The sequence below is a fragment of the Camarhynchus parvulus genome, chromosome 27 (genome assembly GCF_901933205.1).
Source record: "Camarhynchus parvulus chromosome 27, STF_HiC, whole genome shotgun sequence".
NCBI lineage: Eukaryota > Metazoa > Chordata > Aves > Passeriformes > Thraupidae > Camarhynchus > Camarhynchus parvulus.
The window spans coordinates 1,614,400-1,634,406 of NC_044597.1; the positions used below are offsets into that span (position 1 = coordinate 1,614,400).

Sequence of the window (20,007 nt, forward strand, 5' to 3'; positions counted from 1 at the left end):
TTTTTTTTTGGTGGCTTTAAAGTTATACACTCCTGTAACGTCAGAACCCCTGCAAGGGCTGATTGGGGATTGAGCTTTTAGAAGCTTTTTCTGTTCATTTTCCTGAAGAATTTAGTGACTGATGTGAAAGACAATAAAACAAAACCACCTCAGCAGCATCCAGAGCCAAGTTACAGCAGTGAGTATCCACACAGAGCTGAAGTTTCCAGCTGGTCCTGGTTCCTTTAGGATCTCCCTGCTCCATCCCTGGTGGGAATTGGCTCAGCCCAGCTCTCCCCCAGCCTTGGCGTGTGGCCATCGCCGTGTTCTCCCTGCTGACTGGTCACCCTGAGCAGCAGCACGTGCCACGAGGGTTGTGGTGCTGAATTAATGTCTGCAGGGCTTCCATCTTCCAGGTGGCAGCCCTCAAAGGGAGCTTGGGCTGGCAGCAGCTGCAGATGTGGTGCCAGGACAGATGTGCTGGAGGCAGATGTGCTGCCAGGGCGAGCATCAGCTCTGTAGTGAATGAGCAAACCCCATCTGAGGGTGATTGCTGATGCAAACATCAACTGTGCTGTAAAACTGGCTCTCACCCCCAGCTGTTTGCTGTTCTCAGTGGTGCAGCCCCACTCCAAGGCCCATCAGCAGATCCTGCAGCACTTTGGCACTGAGATCCTCCTGGAGAATGGCGAGATAAATCGTGAGGCTCTCGGAAGCATCATCTTCTCCCAGCCAGAGAAACGGCGGCTGCTGAACTCCATCACCCACCCTGAGATCCTGAAGGAGATGCTGAAGCAGATCCTGAAGTACTTTGTACTTGGTAAGAGGCCTTGTCCAGGCTCCTGCCCAAGCAAGAGCCATCCCTGCTCCCTTGAATGTGAGGAGAGGGACAGGGATGACAGAGGAAGGGAAAGGACATTGAGTGACAGCCTTTGTGCTCTGCCTGCAGTGGCCTTTGGTGTCAGCTTTGTCCAACCTGCCAGGACTCCTGCCTAAGCAGGAGCCTCCCTGCTCCTTCTGCCTTTGGTTTGAATGTGGGGAGAGAGACAGGGATGACAGAGGAGAGGAAGGGATGTTGAGTGACAGCCTTTGTGCTCTGCCTGCGGTGGCCTTTGGTGTCAGTGTTTGGAGGATTCATTCCTGATTCACTCCTGCCTTTCAGTGCTGCCCTTCACCGCTTTCCTCTGCGGTTTCAAGTGTATCTGTAGGGCCTGAGAGCAGCTCTGCTGAGATTGCCCACAGGATAATGCCACAATCCTGAAATGGCCACATATCCCTCCCTGCCCCCAGCCTGCTCCAGCTTCACTGCAAGCTCTGGAGCCCTCTGAGTGTCGATAAGGTGAGGAATGGGCTGACAGCTGTGGCTTCCAAAGTGCCACATTCCCCCTGATAAAAGGAACAAATGCAGCTGTCAGGCTGGGCTGGGGAAATGCCAGATAAGATCACCAGCTGTTCCAGAGGTCTCCGTGTAGACAGAAGGATGCCTTAATAGAGTCAGTCTGGATTGGTGGTGCTTATCAGAGCTGAGCCCTGGGAGAGCTGAACAGGCTGGGGCACCACGGGGCCGAGCACTGCTGCGGGGTGAGGAGGAGGAGGAAGCACAAAGGAAGCAACAGGCAGGAATGCCAGGAGCCAGAGATGGAGTCTTGAACTCGGGGCTGCGGGCTGAGGAGGCGGATGCTGTCCTGGCCCTTGGCTAGGGCTCTGTGTGGCTTCAGCAGGCTTCTTTGTCCTCATTAGTCAGGATTTAATGATTTGGGATAGCTGGATGTTGTCTCTGAGGATGGCTGTGTAAGGAAAGCTCTGATCGATCCAATCAGAGGGCAGTGAGAAGCCTCTCAGGGCGGAGGTGCTGGTGGAATGGTGGCTCCTTGGATGATGATGTCTTTGTCAAGACTTTACTTGCTGTGGGCAGCTCAGTTTTAGGGGGGTTATAAAGAGGGGACACCAGCCTGAGATGTCCCCATAACTGGGGGACACACAGGGAAGTGAAGTCCTGACTTAGAGCTTTGTCCTCCCCTCACCCTCTCCCCCAGACTCAACGGGGCATCTCCCACCTCCCCAAACACTGGCCAAGGGCAGGGGCATGGAGAAGACCAGGGGGACAGTGATTGACTGAGGAGCTCTGCTCCCTGTGCTGTCAGAGGTTTTAAACCAAACTCAGCCAGTTTTGGTGAGAGTTCAGCCCTTGGGCTGTGCCTGGAGGCTCCCCTCACATTTCAGTGTCACAGCTGCAGGAAGTCTGTGGAGATTTTCTTGCTCCCCTTGGAAAAATGGAGCTGTTTAGCCAAAGCTTTTCGTAAAGGGAGGAAAGCTGAGCTGGGAAGTGTTGGCTCAGATGGCTGCAGCCTGGTGAAGTCTTGGACAAGAGAAGGAGTGGAGAGCAGATCCTGCTGTGGGCGCTGCTTCCCGGGAGAGGCCAGCACAGCACACAGCTGCTGCTCCTGCCAGCCAGGCACTGCTGCTCTCATTTCAGCTCCTCATTATATTTCTGCAGTTTCACCTTTGGTCTGGAGCAACCAGGTTAGGGTTGATTTTTTTTTTTTCCCTCTGGAAACTTGGAATGAAACCATTTCCTCCCTGTGAGAGGGAGGAGGGTCTGCAGGCTCTGCTCTGCTTGGCTGTGATCATGGAGCTGAAGAGCTCCTGCTTGCTTTGCTTCTCGTGGCCATGGTGTGTGTGCAGCATGAGGGATTTGGGAATGGGGGTTAACTCTGTTCCCTTTTTTGGGGAATGTTTCTATTTCCACAGGTTACCGCTATGTGATCCTCGACATCCCTCTGCTCTTTGAGACCCGTGGGTTGACCAGGCTGATGAAATACACAGTGCTGGTTTATTGGTAAGTGCTCCAGGAGCCACGGGGACAGGGACAAAGCCACCTCTCTCAGATGGGACCATCATGTGCCTCCACTCTGGAGGTTCAGCCTCAGCCCTGGTGCAATTGAGAGAAGCAATACCTCCCTTTGTAGTGCATGAGGGCCTTCCTGAGCTTTCCCTGGCACCATCCTAGAGGGGAATTCACTGCCTTTGGGCCTTCCACAGCCCATGCTCTACCAGGGCAGCATCTGGGGCACTGTTACAAGCTGCGTGAATGCTGAGAACAGCCCAGGCAGCAGTGGCTCTGCTGCTCCAAGTGCAGGCTGGCTGTGTCAGAAATGACAAGGGGGCGCCTCTCTCATTCCCACTTTATCCCAGCGTTTCCCCCCGGTGCCCGAGGAGGGCAGATCCCCCTTTCCCTCCCATCCCCAGCTCAGCCCAGTGCTCCGCCCGGCAGTGACCCCCCGACGCAGCTGGCGCGGCTGATGAAGAGGAGCGGGCTGGGCGTGGCCGAGGCCGAAGCTCGGATCAGCTCCCAGCTGCCCCTGGAGGAGAAGCGCAGGTGGGCCACGCACGTCATCGACAACTCCGGGGACTGGGAGAGCACTCGCCGCCAGGTCCTGCAGCTGCACACCCGCCTCGAGGATTCCCTGGATTTCCTCTGGGCACGGCTCGTGGTGGGCACGGCTGTTGCCGGGCTCGGTGGGCTGGTGTTCCTCCTCATCCGGCATTTCATCTCTTAATTCACCTTTTCTCTTAGGCAGGGAAGGGGCTTGAATTTCCCCGTTTGAAAAGGGCAGTGAAAGGCCACCTCTGTTAATGAGCTTTGCCAGCTGAATGCAGACAGAGGTGTCTCCTTGCACACTTCCCAAGGTGAACACAGCCAGAGGTTTTTTCAGGCACTTTCTCCCTGCTCAGGTTTGAGCTGTGCCTGTGGGATGATGCCCTTGTTCCCATGTGGGTCCATTGTGGGATTTCAGTGAGCTGAGGCACTTTAATCTGGGACAATCTCACTTTAATCAGGTACAATCTCACTTTAATGTCTTCCAGGACAATCTCCTCCCTAGGGCTGGGTGACTTCTCAGGCCCTGTTATTGCCTGCAATGTCCCCTGGAGTGATTCCCTGTAGCTCAGCCCTCCTCATCCAAATTTAGACTTGGGATTTCCCCTCTTTCATGTTGATTTAATGGAAACTTGTTAAATCAGCGAGGGGGAGGACAGCACCTCATTCACATGGATGGGGTGTCCAGCTTGCTGCTCCTCCCCTCTGCCTCTGTGGCCATCACTCATGGGTCACCCTTGGCTTTGGATCCAGGGGGGTGATCCACCCTGGAGCAGGCTGAGACCTGGGCTCTGCCTCATTCAATCTCATTTCCTGCTGTTTGAGCTTCCTTTGGCAGCAGTTCTCCGGTGGGAGAGCTGAGCCTGGGCGAGGCGGGTGCTGCCTCTTCACTTTTGTTTTAATAAAACACTGAAAGCAGCTGCTCCACATCCCGTGGCTCTTCCCAGCCTGCTCCCAGGCTGTCTCTATGCCGGGGCACGGCTGCACTCTGTAAAGTTCAGCACACGCAGGAAGAGCTGCTGGCTGCTCCTACTTTTCCCAGTAAACATCCCTGAGCTGCTCCAGGAGCTGCTTGGAGCACCAGCCCTGCCATGACTTTCCTTGGGGGGGCTCAGTGTTGGCTGTGGGATCCCCACAGGGTGGATTTGGCTTGCTGGGACGTGATCCTGCATCTGCTGTGGTTCTCTGTTCCCTCTGGGGTACCCCTGTCCCCAGTGCCACTGCTTGTGCCCACACTTTGAGGAAGGTGGGTGCTGCCAGCCCCTGACCATGGTGATCCCTGGGATCCTCCAGGGTGTTCCCACCCTCCTGCCTGGCCTTGGGCCTGTGAGGCAATGTCCTGCCTGTCCCATCCTTTAGGCACGGGGACCTTCCCACCCAGCACGTGCCCCTTTTTGCGGCCAGACACTCTTCCACCTCCATCCTCCCCTGAGCCCCGCAGCTCTCATGTCTCACCCACCTGGAGAGACCCGGTGGTCCGTGTGCAGCCCCAGGGAGCCTCCCTGAGCTGTACCCGAGCGCTGACCCCTCCTGCTCTAAACGCTCCATAATTGTGCCGTGCCGCTGCAGTCCCTCGCAGCCAGCCATCAATCAGGGCCGGAGCGCGATTTCTCGGCCGAGATAAGAGCCAGTTCCGCCTCCCTCGGATAAATGGAGCCCGGGGTGGAAGGATGGAGCGAGGCGGGGAATAATCGCATTTGGCGCTTCGCTCCCGCCCGGCTGACGTTCGTTCACCCGCCGCTAACGAGTTTAGCGGGGCCGGGAAAGCGGGCGGATCCAGGGGCACGCTGAGGCACAGGGCTGCCCACGGCCGGGGGAGCCTGGGCTGAGCCCCTGCGTGGGCTGCACCCACGGGAGAAGGGCTCTGGAGCTGTGTCCATGGGAGCTGTGCGGTGCCCGTCCGTGGGAGCGGCCTCAGCACCACCAGTCCCACTCCTGCACATCCCACACCCCCTCGGGGACAAGCCCAAGGAAGGGGGGCTCCAGGAATGGGGTACAGCAGGGAAGGGGTCTCCAGGAATGGGGTACAGCAGGGAAGGGGGGGTTCCAGGAATGGGGTACAGCAGGGAAGGGGGCTCCAGAAATGGGGTACAGCAGGAAAGGGGGGCTCCAGGAATGGGGTACAGCAGGGAAGGGGGGCTCTGAGGAAGGGGTTACCCCAGGGAGGGGGTGCTCTGTAAAGGGAGTGCTCCAGGGATGGAGCTCCATGTGGCCAAGCCTCAGCCATCCCCTGTCGAGGACAGATGGCTCAGCAATATCGGCGATCAGTGGCCATGGAGGGGGCCTGGAGGACACCCTGGCTGAGCCCCTGAGCTCCTGGCACAGGTTCTGGCCCCTGAGCGGGCTCCACGTGGGCTCCCAAAGCCCCTGGGTGCTGATGGAGGATCCCCGGTGCTGATAGAGGATTGTGGGTACTGATGGAGGATCGCGGGTGCTGATAGAGGATTGTGGGTGCTGATGGAGGATCCCCGGTGCTGATAGAGGGTTGTGGGTGCTGATGGAGGATCCCCGGTGCTGATAGAGGGTTGTGGGTGCTGATGGAGGATCGCGGGTGCTGCTCCACGACCACAGCCCCGGCCCCGCGCGTTGAGGCCGCCCCAGCTCCCCGCACGTCCCATCATCGATCGCGGAGCGGCCGCCACCGTCACCGCGGGCCCGCGCCCACCGGGGCGGCTCGAGCAGAGCCGGCCCCGCGCCGCGAAGCCAAATATTTGACTGTGCAAATTGGCGGCCGGATCGATTCTGCTGCGGCTGGCGGGGGCTCGTGACAGACGGACCCTCCTCCTGCCGCACCCCTGCTCCTGCACCCCCCTCCGAACCGGAGCAGCCCCCACTGAGCACTTCCTTCCCCAATGTACCCCCTTCCTGGGGTCCCCCCTCTCCTCTGCACCCCTTCCTTGGAGCATCCCCTTCCCTATTCCTGAAACCTCCTTTTCTTGGAGCTCCAGCCCTGGAGCACCCCCTTCACAGAGCACCCCCTCCCTGGGGTAACCCCTTCCTCAGAGCCCCCCTTCCCTGCTGTACCCCATTCCTGGAGCCCCCTTCCTTGGCACACCCTCCATGTGACACCCGCTGGGGCAGAGGGTGGGGTCAGATGTCCCCTCACGAAGCTGCAGGTACAGGGTGATGTCCCCCCATGGGACATTTGTCCCCAGGTGTGAACTGGGTGGGTGCCTCAATACCCACAAGGGGAAACAGGTCGGGCTGGGGTGAGTGTGGTGTCACCAGTGTCACTGCATGGCGTCTGTTGTCACAGGTGTCGCTGTCACTGCACGGCCCCCGGGGTGTGGCACAGTGTCAGTGTCACTGCACACCTCCCTGGGGTGGCACATAGTGTCACCGTGGCTGCACAGCCCCACTCGTGTCACACGGAGCTGCTGTGCAGCCCTGCGGTGTTGCACAGCTTCACTGTTGCTCCCCGGAGTGTCACATGGTGTCACTGTCACCGCGCAGTGCACAGGGTGTCACTGTCACTGCGGGGCCGCCGGGTGCCACGCAGTGTCACTGCAGCTCCCGTGGATTGTCACACAGAGTCACCGTCAGCGCCTGGTGCTGGCGCTGTCACACAATGCTATGTCACTGCGTGGCCCACGGGGTGTCACCCACTGTCACCGTCACTGCCGGCCCACAGTGGATCACCCAGTGTCACTGTCACTGCACGGCCCACAGCGTGTCACCCAGTGTCACCATCACTGCACAGCCCGGGGTGCCACACACCGTCACCGTGCAGGACACTCCCGGTGCTCCCTGCACACCCCGCCGCTGGCGCCCCCGTGTCACCGCGCACCCCCTCCGTGTCACACCCCGCCCCCGTGACAGCACAGCTGTCCCAGCGCCCCAAATCCCGGCTGCTCCCCCTGGGGACAAGTCCCCGAGCCTGTCCCCTCCGCCAGCCGTGTGGCCGTCGCCTTGCAGCGCTCACCGCCAGCGCTAATTAACTGCCGGTGTTGGCAGCCCTTAATTGCCGCGCGGTGGGAGGGTGACAGCCCCGCGGTGTCCGTAATGAGAGGCAGCGTGACGGGGACAGGGACGGGGATGTGCTACCCACACCTTGTGCCCTCCCCCTGCCTGCGGCCGGGCTCCTCCCGCTGGGCAAGGGACAGTGCCTGGTGCTGGGCTGGGGACAGTACCTGGTGTTGGGCTGGGGACAGTGCCTGGTGCTGGGATGGGGACAGTGCCTGGTGCTGGACTGGGACATGCTGGGATGGTGCTGGGATGGTGCTGGCTGGCCACCAGCCAAGTGCTCAGCTAGCCAGACAGGCAGACAGACAGCTGGACAGACTGGTGGTCTACTGGCCAGCCAGCCAATCAGCCATCTAGCCAACTGGGCAGCCAGGCAACCAAGCCAGCAGCCAGCCCACCCCGCCTGGGTGTCCCAGAGCCCCTTCACTGTCACTGAGCCACTTGGCCACCAAGAACCAGCTCACCCCCCAGCCATCCACTTGGCCTTCAAGGCCAGCAGACAGCTGGGCCTCCCTGCCCACAGCTGAATGTCCCCCTCCCATGTCCCATGTCCTTCCAGAGCCCATCCTGAGGACACAGGTGGAATTTGGGGGGCAGCATCCAAACTCCTTGGGGCCTGCAAATGGCTGCTCATCACCATGAGACAACATTGGGCTCGTTGGTTGCGTCCAGCTCTGTCTTAATTCCAGCTGAGCCACGGTGGCACAATGTCCCTGTCCCCCTGGCCAAGCATGGTCCTACAGGTAGCGTCTGCCACAATTCCAGAAGGGGAAACTGAGGCACGGCACAGTGCCAGCCCCACGAGCCCCCTGCCCTGGCCCGGCCACCCCTGCCCTTCCCCAAGTCCTCCTCCATGAGTTCCACAGCGAGCAGGAGGTGCTGGGCACAGCCACCCCCGGCCAAAGCTGCGCCCCTGGAGCATCGATTGTCCCCGTCCCCGCTGCCGGCAGCCCCAGCATGGCCCAGCCGCCCCCGCCCGCGTTGCCAAAGCAAACAGCCGAGGGCTGGGCCGGCATCGATTCTGCGGGAGCTGCTGTTTGCTTAACCTTTGCAGAGGAGCGGCGGGCGTCGAGCGGAGCCGCAGCCACCGCAGCCACTGCCACTGCCGCAGCAGCTGCAGCCACCGCTGCCACCGCTGCCACCACAACCCCTGCAGCCACCACTGCCACCACAGCTCTGCAGCCACTGCTGCCACCGCTGCCACCACATCCTCTGTACCCACTGCTTCAACAGCTGCAGCCACCACTGCCACTGCCACGGCCACCGCTGCAATAGCTGCAGCCACTGCTGCCACCCCTGCCACCACAGCTCTGTAGCCACCACTGCCACTGCTGCCACCACAACCCCTGCAGTCACCACTGCAGCCACTGCTGCCCCTGCTGTCACCATAACCCCTGCAGCCACTGCCACAACAGATGCAGCCACCGCTGCCACCACAGCCACACAACAGCTGCAGCAACCGCAGCCACTACTGCCACCATCATCACTGCAGCCATCACCGCAGCCACCGCGGCTGTGACAGCCACTGTTGTCGCCACTGCTGCCACCTCTGCCACCACAGCCACTGTGGCCACCACCACTACCACTGGAGTCCCTGCTGTCACTGCAATCACTGCTGCCATCACTGCCACCACAACCACGGCAGCCGCTGCTGCTGCCACCTCCTGCCTTTGTCCCTTTGCCACCTCCTGCCCTCCCGGCCGTGGCCATTTGGAGCTTTGCCATCCATTCCCTGTGCCCAGGTGGATGGAGCTGGTTTGAGGGGCTGCGCTGCACCCCCTCCCCACGCAGGGCTTGGGGACAGGGAGCACCTCAGGGGCTCCAGCCAGTGTCACCTGGGGTGTCGCTGCTGTCCCACAGGCTGTTCTGGCTCTGTGGCTGCAGGGCCACAGCTTGGGGACATGGTGGCCGAGGGTGGTGGCCTTGCCATGGGGACAGGGCGGCCCAGAGTGATGCTGTGGGCCGGGGCGGTGGCTGTGCCAAGGGGACACAATGTCCTGTGGCAACAAGGTGACCTGGGGCTGTGTCCCCACCACGAGGATGCAGCAGCCAGGACCAGGGATGTCCCCTCCCCCTCCAGGTGAGACGAGTGCCCTGATGCAGCCAGCGTGGGCCTGTCCTCCCTCTGTGTCCCCACCATGGCCACCCTGTCCCCACGCAGAGCCCCCTGCCCACCCGGGCCACCCTGTCCCCGTGCTGCTGGTGACTCACGCAGCCCGTGACCTCGCCAGGCGTATTTTTAGGCACTTGTTAAAACAGAAAGATAACGAGGAATGGGGGGGGTGTGCAGGGGGGGGGGCGACAAAAATGATGGAGAAGAGCATCAGGGAAACAGCTGGTGACATCATGGTAACAAACTTTGAGGGGGGGACACGGTGCTGGCAGCACCCCCACCCCAAAATACTCTCCCCCTCCCCAGCCTTGTAAAGACCCCAGCAATAATTGCCTCCTTAAAGGTAGCTAATTGATTTCTGCTCGCTGATTAAAGCCTCTGCGGGAGCCGGGGGACATGCGGGGGCGATCGATGCCTGTCAAAAGTCCCCTTGGTTCCCCCTCTTTTGGGGCGGGGCTGGGGCTTGTCCCCCGTGTGTCCCCTGGGCTTTGGCAGTGAGGGGGATGAGGGGATGCACCCCCAGGGTCTTTTTTGGGGGCAGGGGGTTGATGACCCTATGGAGCTCCCAGGTGCCACTGAGATTGATGCCACCTCGGCGTTGTCACCGAAGCGCTGTGGCGGATGGCACTGGGAGTGGCCCCGGGCCGCTCTCTGCCCGTGTGTCCGTGTCGCCCTCCCCCATCCCCGCGTCCTTCGCTCACCCCCGGCGCTGGCGGCGCCTGTCACTTGCCATCGCGTCCTGCTGTCCCCGCCGAGGCTGATGGAGATGGCAGGCGACGGGGCGGGCGCAGCCGCGTGTCCCCACGCCAAGAGCCCTCCGGTGCTCGGCCCCGGGCACGGCTCTTTCGGGCAGCCCGGCGGTGGCACCTGCGGGTGCCCCGTTGTCACTGTGCCACCAGCGGTGACATCCACGGAGCCACGGCTGACCGCGATGGATGGGTGTCACTTGGGCTGTCCCAAAGTGTGGGAGGGGAAACTGAGGCAGGGAGTAGGGGCGGGCTCTGGGGTCCATCCCCCGTGGGTGTTCTTCTGTGGGGACACGGGTGACGGGTTCCAGGGGTGTCCCCAGCTCCACGGGGACGCTCGGAGTGCTCGGCGTGGGGACACGCGGGGCCGGGCACCGAGGGACCCCCCCTTGGATGAGGGGGCTCAGCGGGGCAGCCGGACCCGATCCCACCTCCGTGCCTCAGTTTCCCTCCCGGGGAGCGTTATCATGGGCGTGGTCAACACCGACGGAGGCGTGTCCTGGTTGGATGGGCGGGATCGAGGGGGCGTGGCCCGGCGGGGTGGGCGTGGCCCGTGCGGCGCGGGGCGCACCGGAGGCAGCGGAGCGCAGCGGAGCCGCCGCCGCCGCCGCCAGCCCGAGCCCCCCCCCGCCGCCGCCGCCGCCGCCGCCCTGCTCCCCCCCGCCGGCACCATTCCCTCCCCCGGGCGCCAGCGCGCCCCGGCCGGGCGGCGGCTCAGCCTGGGCCGGAAAACTTTGCTGGCGGCCGCGGCGGGGGTGGTGATGGTTCTGGTGCTGGTGGTGCTCATCCCGGTGCTGGTGAGCTCCGCCGGTACCGACGGTCGGTACGAGATGCTGGGCACCTGCCGGATGGTCTGCGAGCCCTACGGCCCCGCCGCCCCCCCCCAGCAACCGGCCGAACGCGGCCCCCTCCCGCCGCCCTCCACCCTGGTGCAGGGTCCCCAAGGCAAACCGGGCAGACCGGGCAAACCGGGACCGCCGGGACCGCCCGGAGAACCGGGACCGCCGGGGCCGGTGGGGGCGCGGGGTGAAGCAGGAAGACCGGGACCCCCGGGATTACCGGGACCGGGCGCTACGGGCGCGGTGAGCGCGGCCACCTACAGCACGGTGCCGCGGGTCGCCTTCTACGCCGGCCTCAAGAACCCCCACGAGGGCTACGAGGTGCTCAAGTTCGACGACGTGGTCACCAACCTGGGCAACAGCTACGACGCCGCCTCGGGCAAGTTCACCTGCGCCATCCCCGGCACCTACTTCTTCACCTACCACGTCCTCATGCGCGGCGGCGACGGCACCAGCATGTGGGCCGACCTCTGCAAGAACGGGCAGGTAAGGGCTGCCCATCCCGGCTCCCTCCGCGGGACAGGGAGCTCTGCCGTCCCGCAGCTCGGGAGAAGGGCTGTGGGTGCTCCCCCGTCCTTTTCCTGGCCTCAGAATGGGTGTTCCATCCTTCTCCCGGCCCCAGGAATGCACCCCCAGGGTGCCACATCTTCTTTGTGCTGATGATGGACCGCGGGTGCTTCCCCGTCCTTTTCCCGGCCCCTGGATGCACTCCTGGCTGCTCCATCCTCCTCCTGGCCCCTGGATGCACCCCTAGGGTGCCACATCCTTCTCCCAGTGCTGATTACGGGCTCTGGGTGCTTCCCCAGGGGCCCCATCCTATTCCCAGCCCCAGAGATGCATCCCCGGGGTGTCACATCCTTCTCCCAGCGGCACTGATGGGCTCTGGGTCCATCCACATCCTTCTCCCAGACACTGCCATGCACCCCTGGGGTGCTTCATCCTTCTCCCAGTGCTGCAGATGGGCTCTGTGTGCACCCCCAGAATGCCCTGTCCTTTTCCTACCCCCAGGGATGTATCCCCAGGATGTTCTGTCCCTCTCTCGGTGACAATGATGGGATTTGGGTGCGTTTCCAGGGTGCCACATCCTTCTCTTGGGCACAGAGGTGTAGCCCCAGGGTGCCCTGTTCTCCTCACAGCGACGTGATGGACTCAGGGTGCCCCCCGAGGGGCTCTGTCCTGCTCCCATCTCTGGAGCTGCAGCCCCAGGATGCTCCTTCCTTCTCCCAGTGATGGAGATGCTCCCCCAGGATTCTCCATCCTTTTTCCAGTGACAATGACAGGCTCTGGTTGTGTCCCCAGGGTACTCCCTGCCCCGAAGGAGCAGCCCTGGGGTTCCCCTGTCCTGTGCTTCCCACAGGGACAGTGCAGGGCTCTGGGTGCACCCCTGGGGTTCCCTGTCCTTCCCACAGGGACAGTGCAGGGCTCTGGGTGCACCCCTGGCATGTCCCATCCTCCTCCTCCTCCCATTCCCAGGCGCTGCCCTGTGTGCCCTGTCCCTCTCCCAGTGCTGGGGACAGTCACCATCCATCCACCCTGACGTGTCCCCAGGGGTTCCCTCAGCTCTTTCCTTGGCCACGGTGATGTTCCTTGGGGCGCCTTGGGGTCCCCGGGGTGTCCCCCCCCGGCCATGCCATTGTCCCCATGGAGGTCCCTGCGGGGACAGGGCTCCTCGGCAGGGACAATGTCCTCGGTGGCCTCGAGGGGGGCAGCGCCTGCCCCGCTTTTGGGGGGCTGCACCTCTGGGGCTGCGTGGGGACCCCGCGGGGGACACCCCGAGGGTGGCTCCATCCTTCCCCCTCCCCTCTCCCGCATCCCCACGACCCCATCCCGCTGGAACCCCCAATGCCAGGGCTCAGCCTCGCCACCCGCACGCTTTTGGGGTGCCCCTTTCCCACGCCGTGTCCCCCTCCTGGCCGCGACTCGAGGGACAAGATGTGGCTGTGCCCCCCGGGGATGTCCCCGAGCTCAGTTCCCCTGGATGTCACCGCAGCCGCATTCCCGCGGCTCCATCCACTCTGCTCCCACTTCCCGGCGTTTCCTCCGGCACCACAGCCCGCGATCCATCCTTGCCCTGAGGATCCAGGACCCCGAATTAACCCAAAACTGAGTTTTCACCCCAAAAAGAGCCGGGGTGTGAGGAGGAGCGGGAGCTCTGTCACCCCCCCGAGCCCTTCCGAGCGGGATCACAGCGGGAGCCGCTCGCTCGGCAGCTTTTCTCCGTCCAAACACTTCCAATTTCCTTTTATTGAGATTATTGTGATCTTCCCCCGCTCTCCAGCCTTAAATGTTGGGGGGTTCCAGCGCTGCTTGGTACTTCTGGCTCTTTCTCCCAAGCACTCCGGACTGAGCACCCCAAAAACTCCCCTCAACCCTTTGGCCTCCCCCAAAATCTTTTTGGGAACCGCCCCAAACCTTCCTACCCCCCAGATCAACATTTCTAGATGAATTTCCAGGAGCTATGGAGCCCCTTGTCAAGAGGAGCTGCGCTCGGGCGGGCGATGCAACTTAATTAACGGCTTGTTAATTACTAACAAGGCACCGCCGCATCGATATCTAGAAAGAAGATCCCCCTCAATGGCCCAAATAATTAAAAAATGGGGTTATTTAGGGGGGTGCTGCCAAAAATCCCCCGTGCCTGGCATGGTGTGGGGTTCCCAGCAGACAAAGGTCGATCCTGGCATATTCAGAGCCAGTCAGAACTTGGGGGCCCCCTCTGGCCCCCCAAAATCCCCTCGGTGCTGCTGGTTTGGGGGCTGCCCATCACCGTTGGGTCGGGTTGGAGTTAATGAGAGCCAAGGGAGTTGCTGCTGGTGGTTAATTAGCATTAATTATTATTTGTATTAGCCCGTAGCTGAGGCAAGGGCAGTGAGAGGTGGACGGACAGAGGGACAGATTGATTGATTGATTGATTGATTGATGGACAGGGCTGGTCCCGGGTGGTTTTGGGGTCCCCATGCTGTAGAAGGCCATCCCCAGCTCAGGGAGGGTCACAGCCCCAGGGGACTCTTGGGGACAGTCCCCAAGGGTGCACAAGGACGTGCTGGGGGGTCCTGGGGGCTCCCACTGCCCTGTCTGGGGCTCCGGGGGGGCATCTGCTGCACCCAAGGGCCCTGGGGGCACCCAGAGCTGTGCCGGAGGATCCTGAGCAGCATCTGCCACTGAGTTTGGGGGCTCAGAAGACACCTCAGGGTGCTGGGCCGTGGTGGCACGCGGGGCACGTGGTGTCCCCAAGGCCCCAGGTGTCACCGCACATGGCAGCGCCCCGCTGTCCCCTGGCTGCTGAAAGCTCCTGGGTGCAGCCGCCTTGGGGACCCCTCCAGAGTGTCCCCCCAGCACCGGGGACACCCCCAGCATTGTCACTGGGGTCACAGCCCAGGCTGGGGCCGTGCCACCCCTGTGAGTCCCAGCTGCGCCATGGGGAAACTGAGGCACAGAACTGCACAAAGGGGTGAAGCCATGGCGGGGGGGCCCTCCTGTGCCACTGCGGTGCCGGGAGCGGCTCAGCCCGGGCCCAGCGCTGCCATTTATCTTCCCTGGTTAGCGAGGGCTGGCGGGCGCGCCGTGATGAGGCGGCTCCTTAACGAGGGAAGACGGATGGCACCGGGCAGCTCCGGCTGTGGCGGGGGGGACGCCGCCAAATGGCTTTTCCTGGCTCTCCTTGCTCCTTTCCTGCCTTCTCCCCTCACTCCCGTTCCGCAGCAGGACCGCCCAGGAGATTGGGGCGCTGTGGCTGACCGGGGTCCCCCACTGGCAATGGGGACCCTCGCGGTGGCAGGGTAGGCACAGGGTGATTTTTAACAGGGTGAATGTTAAAAGTGAGTCCTGTGGGATCGCCAGCCTGGCCGTCTGTAGGTTCCAGAGTTTACAGCGTCCCACCCCAGCACCGCAGGCTGCCGGTGAGGTGCAGCTGGGTGAGGAGTGATCGCCTGGTAATCCTGTCCTGGGGACAAAGGACAGGACTGCAGGGGACACCCGTCCTTGTCCCGCCGCTCCGGGACACTGCAGCCGCTCGCCCGTGCGAGCCAATTAAGAGCCGATTCTCGTCGCTTGTAATTAGCGGCACCTTCTCCCGGCGCATCGCTTCTGCATTTCACTTGGGATTTCAGCAGCCGCCTTGTCACTGTCACCCAGCGCCGCGATCTCCCCGCGAGGCTCCGGCGGAGATTTGATTACCCAAAGAATTCTGCAGCGGCTCCAGCCACGGAACCGCTCCTGCGGGCGGTGCCGGCTCCTCCGGCTCTGCCGGCACCCAGGGAACCTTTCTGGGGGTGGATGCGGGGCCGTGTCACGGGGGATGGGGATTCAGCCCTCGGCACACGCTCACGGTCCCCGTGCAGCTCCCGGGAAGCGCTGCGGGATGCAGGGTTTGGGACTGGGCTGGGAGATGGGGTGCTGTGTCCCAGGCATGGCTCTGGATCCAAACCCAGAGATGGGGTGCTGTGTCTGAGCTGTGCATCCAAATCCGGAGTCAGGGTCCTGTGGGAGAGCCGTGGTCCCATGTGGAGCTGTGGTGCCACGTCTGACCCACGGTCCTGGATCCAAATCTGGATCCAAACCTGGATTTGGGGTTCTGTGTTAGACCATGGTCCCACATCTGACCCATGGTCCTGGATCCAAACCTGGATTTGGGGTTCTGTGTCCGAGCTGTGGTCTCATGTCTGACCCACGGTCCTGGATCCAAACCTGGATCCAAACCTGGATTTGGGGTTCTGTGTTAGACCATGGTCCCACATCTGACCCACGGTCCTGTGTCCAAACCTGGATTTGGGGTTCAGTGTCAGAGCTGCGGTTCTGTACCACAGTGGGGTCCTGTGTCCGGGCTGTAATCCCACACCCGACCCCAGAGCCGCAGTCCCACGCTGTGCCCCTGTCCCCGTCACACCCAGCGCCGCTGTCCCTGTCGGTGCCCGCGGGGTCCGGGGGCGCTCCGGACGGTGCTGGCGGAGCCGCCTCCCCCCGGGACCCGCTCACGCACGGGGGGGATCCGGGACACCCCTCGCTGCCCCGCGGCGGGTGGATCTGATCGATGCGCGTGAGGCGGGACCGAGCCGTGCCCTGAGCCGCTCCCGCCGTGTTCCCTGGGCAGGTCCGGGCCAGCGCCATCGCTCAGGACGCCGACCAGAACTACGACTACGCCAGCAACAGCGTCATCCTGCACCTGGACGCGGGCGACGAGGTCTTCATCAAGCTGGACGGGGGCAAAGCCCACGGCGGCAACAACAACAAGTACAGCACCTTCTCCGGCTTCATCATCTACTCGGACTGAGCCCGGCGCCCCCCGCACCCCCCCGGCCTCCCCGCAGTGCCCCCCCAGCCCCACGGCGTCCCTGGGCCGTGGTTCTGTTCCCTGCTGCCCCCTCAGCTCTCCCCGGCACCCCCTGCCCGCCCCCGGATCCCCCTCCCCTCTCTCCCGGCTGCCCCGAGCCCCCCTGTTCCCGTCAGGGCTGGGGGCTGCAGAGGTTTGGGGGTGGCAGAGGCTGGGGGTGCCCCCCGCGCTGCCCGCCATGCCCGGCTGTGCCCCCCCTGTCCCGCCGCTGCTCTCTGCCCGCCCCGGGGCGCTGCCGGGGCTCTGGGGGGGTCCCTGGGCCGGGGGGGCTGTGCTGGGCCGGGGGAGCCGCCCTCCTGCCCCCCCCCGCCGGGGTGACAACATGGTAAAGCAGAGCTGTGATCTGTCCCGGTCTGCTGTGTGTGTCCCAGTGTCCCCATTGTCCCCAGCACCGGGACGGGGTCTTTGTGCCACCACCTCCCACCCCGAGGCCGCTTCCTTTATCAAACCACGAGAGGCTCCCTGTCCCTGCACCGCCGTCATGGGGACACTTGGGTGCCACCCTTACCCCGGCCCTGTCCCCATGAGGGGGTGTCCCCTGCGAAACACAGCATTGTCACTGCTCGGGGAGGGACGCACGGAGCCACCGGGACCCTCGGGCAGTCGCGCCCGTCACCGCTGCCTCGGCATGGGCGGGACGTGGCGTGATTCGAGGTGACAGCGGGAGCCCGGGGCCAGCGGCTGTGCTGGGGACAGAGGATGGGAGCCCTGGGGACACGGAGTGGCCTTGGGGACAGGACGGGGCTGGGTGTCCTCCTGGCCGTATGTGTGTGTCCGTGTGTCCGAAAGAATGACTGTTCATGTACCAGGTGTGTGCGTGTGTCCCGGGCCTGTGTGTCCCTCAGGTGAGTGTGTGTCTGTCTGTGCCACAGGGGTGTGTGTGTTCCAGATGTGTGTATGTTTGTTCCAGATGTGTGTGTGTTTGTTCCAGATGTGTGTGTTCGTTCCAGATGTGTGTGTGTTTGTTCCAGGTGCGTGTGTTTGTTCCAGGTGCGTGTGTGTTCCAGATGTGTGTGTGTTCCAGCTGTGCTCCCTCCCCCTGCCTTCTGTGTGTGTCCCAAGCCCCGGCGGTTCCCGGCGCTCTTCCCCAGCACCGACCCCAGCTGGAGGCGGCGGCGGGGCCGGGCTGGATCGCAGCTTCGAGCAGAAGCTCCCCGAGAACGGTGCAGCCGAAGCGCAACCAGGGGACCCTCACAGACCCTCCGGAACCCTCCAGAACCTCCCAAACCCCCTCTGGGCCCCCCTGAACCTTCCAACGTTCCCTGAGGACCCCCAGGGACCTTCTGAGATCCCCCGGGACCTTCCAGGACCCCCGGTACCCCCGGGACCTTCCCCGCTCCGCCGCCCGCGGGGCTCGGAGCTGCAGTAGCCGCTGTCCGCCAGCAGGGGGCGCAGGCGGCGCCGAGACCTCAGCTCCCATAGCGCATGGCGCGGGGCTCGGGACTACAACCCCCATGAGGCACCACGCGAAGCGCAGCCAATGGGAGTGGGAAAGGCGGAGCGGGGCCAATCAGGAAGTAGGGCGGGGCCTTGTGGGCAATTTAAAAACGGCGCGGGAGCGAGAACCCGCCTAGAACGGAGGGGCCGGGGCCGGGGCCGGGGCCGGGGCCGGGGCCGGGGCCGGGGCCGGGGCCGGGACGGGGACCGGGACGGGGACCCGTGTCAGGGTCAGTGCACTAAGTGGGTACAGTGCCCTCTACGAGGGGTTTTGCGGCCCCAGAGGAGGCGCAGGCACAGTGAGGAGGCCGTGGCTGAAGGGGGCCTCAGGTCGTGAGGGGCTGAGCGGGCCCTGAGGGGACGGTGTCACCACTACGGCCTAAATAGCTACAGGAGCGGCTTGGAGCCGAGTCGCCTCTCTGTCCTGGATCCCCTTCCCCAGGAGGCTCGCTGAGCACCGGCAGCATTCCCGAGGGAACGGCTCCTTCCCCGGGGTTCCTGCCCGGCCCGGCCCGGCCCGCCCGGCCGCACGGCACGGGCAGCCCGGGAGCTCTGCCATGGAAGTGCCTCGGGAAGGAATCACCGTGCACCAAATACAGTGTCCAGCACACGGTACAGCCCAGGATTGTAAACATTTCACACTGCAGCCTTTAAAGTGGTTAAAGAACTCTGGTCTCACTCTGTGCCCGCCCAGCCTGGCTCAGAGCCTGCTCCTTCCAACCCAGAGCCCGGCCCCGTGCTCCATCCACTGCAGGAACTGCAGCAAAATGCTGCACAACACAGAGACTCAGACCACTCTTAGAATTGGTGTGGAAGCTGCTCAGGAATTTTAACATTCTCCCTTTGTTCCCTCCCTGATACAAGGGTGCCAGGTGAACTCATCCAGCAGCAGCAGTTGGGTGTTTGGGGAAGGAAGGTGGGCTGAGGTCCTACATGGGCCAGCAATTGTTCAGGAAACTTTCTGGCCATCCATCCATCCATCCATCCATCCATCCATCCATCCATCCATCCATCCATCCATCCATCCATCCATCCCTCCATCCCTCCATCCCAGAGCCCCTCTGGCAGTCACATTCCTGCCCCTCCAGACTGGCACTGAAGCCCCTCCAGAGCAGCAGCTTCAGAGATTCCTCAACAGGAATTCCTCCCTTGATTTTAACAGGGCATTCCTGCTAATATACTCAAAGGGAAAAGTTTCAAGGGATTTAACACTGCCCTACACACATTATTATTGCAGGTACCAAACAACACAATTAAGGGTTGCCATAGGCCAGAAGGGATTATTATTGATAATCCACCAAAATCACCAAAAAAAGGTTCCCTACCTTTCGACATGATTGTTCCCTGCCTATTGACATACTGGGTCAGTCACCTGGTGCTGGCAGTTGGATGTTTGGAGAAGTGACCTGGGGTCCCATCTGGGTCAGAAACTGTTCAGGAAACTTCCCTGTCACCCGTCCTGGAGCTGCTCTGGCAGCTGCACTCCCACCCCAGACTGCCCCTGGGGCCCTGTTGGCTCCCCCACACCCCATCCCACATTTGCTCCTGGTTCCCTCTCCAGCTCAGCCCCAGGGCTCCCAGAGAGCAGCACCAGGCTCTGGCTCCTTTAAGGGATTTTATTGTGCTGCAGCAGCTCAGTAACAGCTCGAGATGGAGCCTCTGGGGAGGGACCCCAACAACGAACCTCCATCCCCTCCTGGCAGTGGGGTGTTCCTGCTGAGCCATCCTCTCCTGCTGTGTCCCAGCGCCCTGCCTGGCACTGCAGGGCCCTTTGGGTCAGTGCCAGCTCCTGGCCACTTGCTGGGGGCTCTGGCCATTTTCCCTGCAGCTCCCAGGGCAGCTGCCCCACCAGCGTTGTGCCCTAAATGTGCTCCTCAGCATGAGGGACCCTCATTGCACACCCCAAACTGTGACAGAACAGCATCCTCAGGCACCCCAATCCCCATCCCCAGACACCCCAATCCACAGACACCCCAATCCCCATCCCCAGACACCCCAATCCACAGCTGCACCCACTGCCTGGAGCTGCCTTCATCCCCTTCAAAAATCCATCCTCATCCCCGAGCTGGGGGACACGGCTGTGAGAGGGGGGTCAGGGACTGGCTGGATGCAGTGGCCCCCTGTCCTGGGGGAGGCTGGTGACAAGGATGTCCCTGAGGGCTCTGGGTGGCACTGGGGCTCTGCAGTCCCTTCCTCACTGACACAGCGGCTCAAGGCCAGCCTCA

General features: G+C 62.8%; 2 protein-coding genes across 2 annotated transcripts in view; both read left to right on the forward strand.

The window, feature by feature from the left end:
• Positions 1–4,262, forward strand: part of DCAKD (dephospho-CoA kinase domain containing) — a 9,176-nt gene extending 4,914 nt beyond the window's left edge. Inside the window, exons 3-5 of the mRNA XM_030966418.1 lie at positions 596–799; positions 2,731–2,818; positions 3,254–4,262. Of these exons, the coding sequence (XP_030822278.1) occupies positions 596–799; positions 2,731–2,818; positions 3,254–3,539 (578 nt within the window). The 3' untranslated portion in view covers positions 3,540–4,262. The remainder of the gene's footprint in view (positions 1–595; positions 800–2,730; positions 2,819–3,253) is intronic.
• A 6,608-nt stretch (positions 4,263–10,870) lies between these two features.
• Positions 10,871–16,658, forward strand: C1QL1 (complement C1q like 1). The gene is made up of 2 exons (XM_030966424.1): positions 10,871–11,505; positions 16,106–16,658. The coding sequence occupies exons 1-2, from the start codon at positions 10,942–10,944 to the stop codon at positions 16,283–16,285; spliced, it is 744 nt and encodes a 247-aa protein (XP_030822284.1). The 5' UTR covers positions 10,871–10,941; the 3' UTR covers positions 16,286–16,658.
• Positions 16,659–20,007: the final 3,349 nt, after the last annotated feature.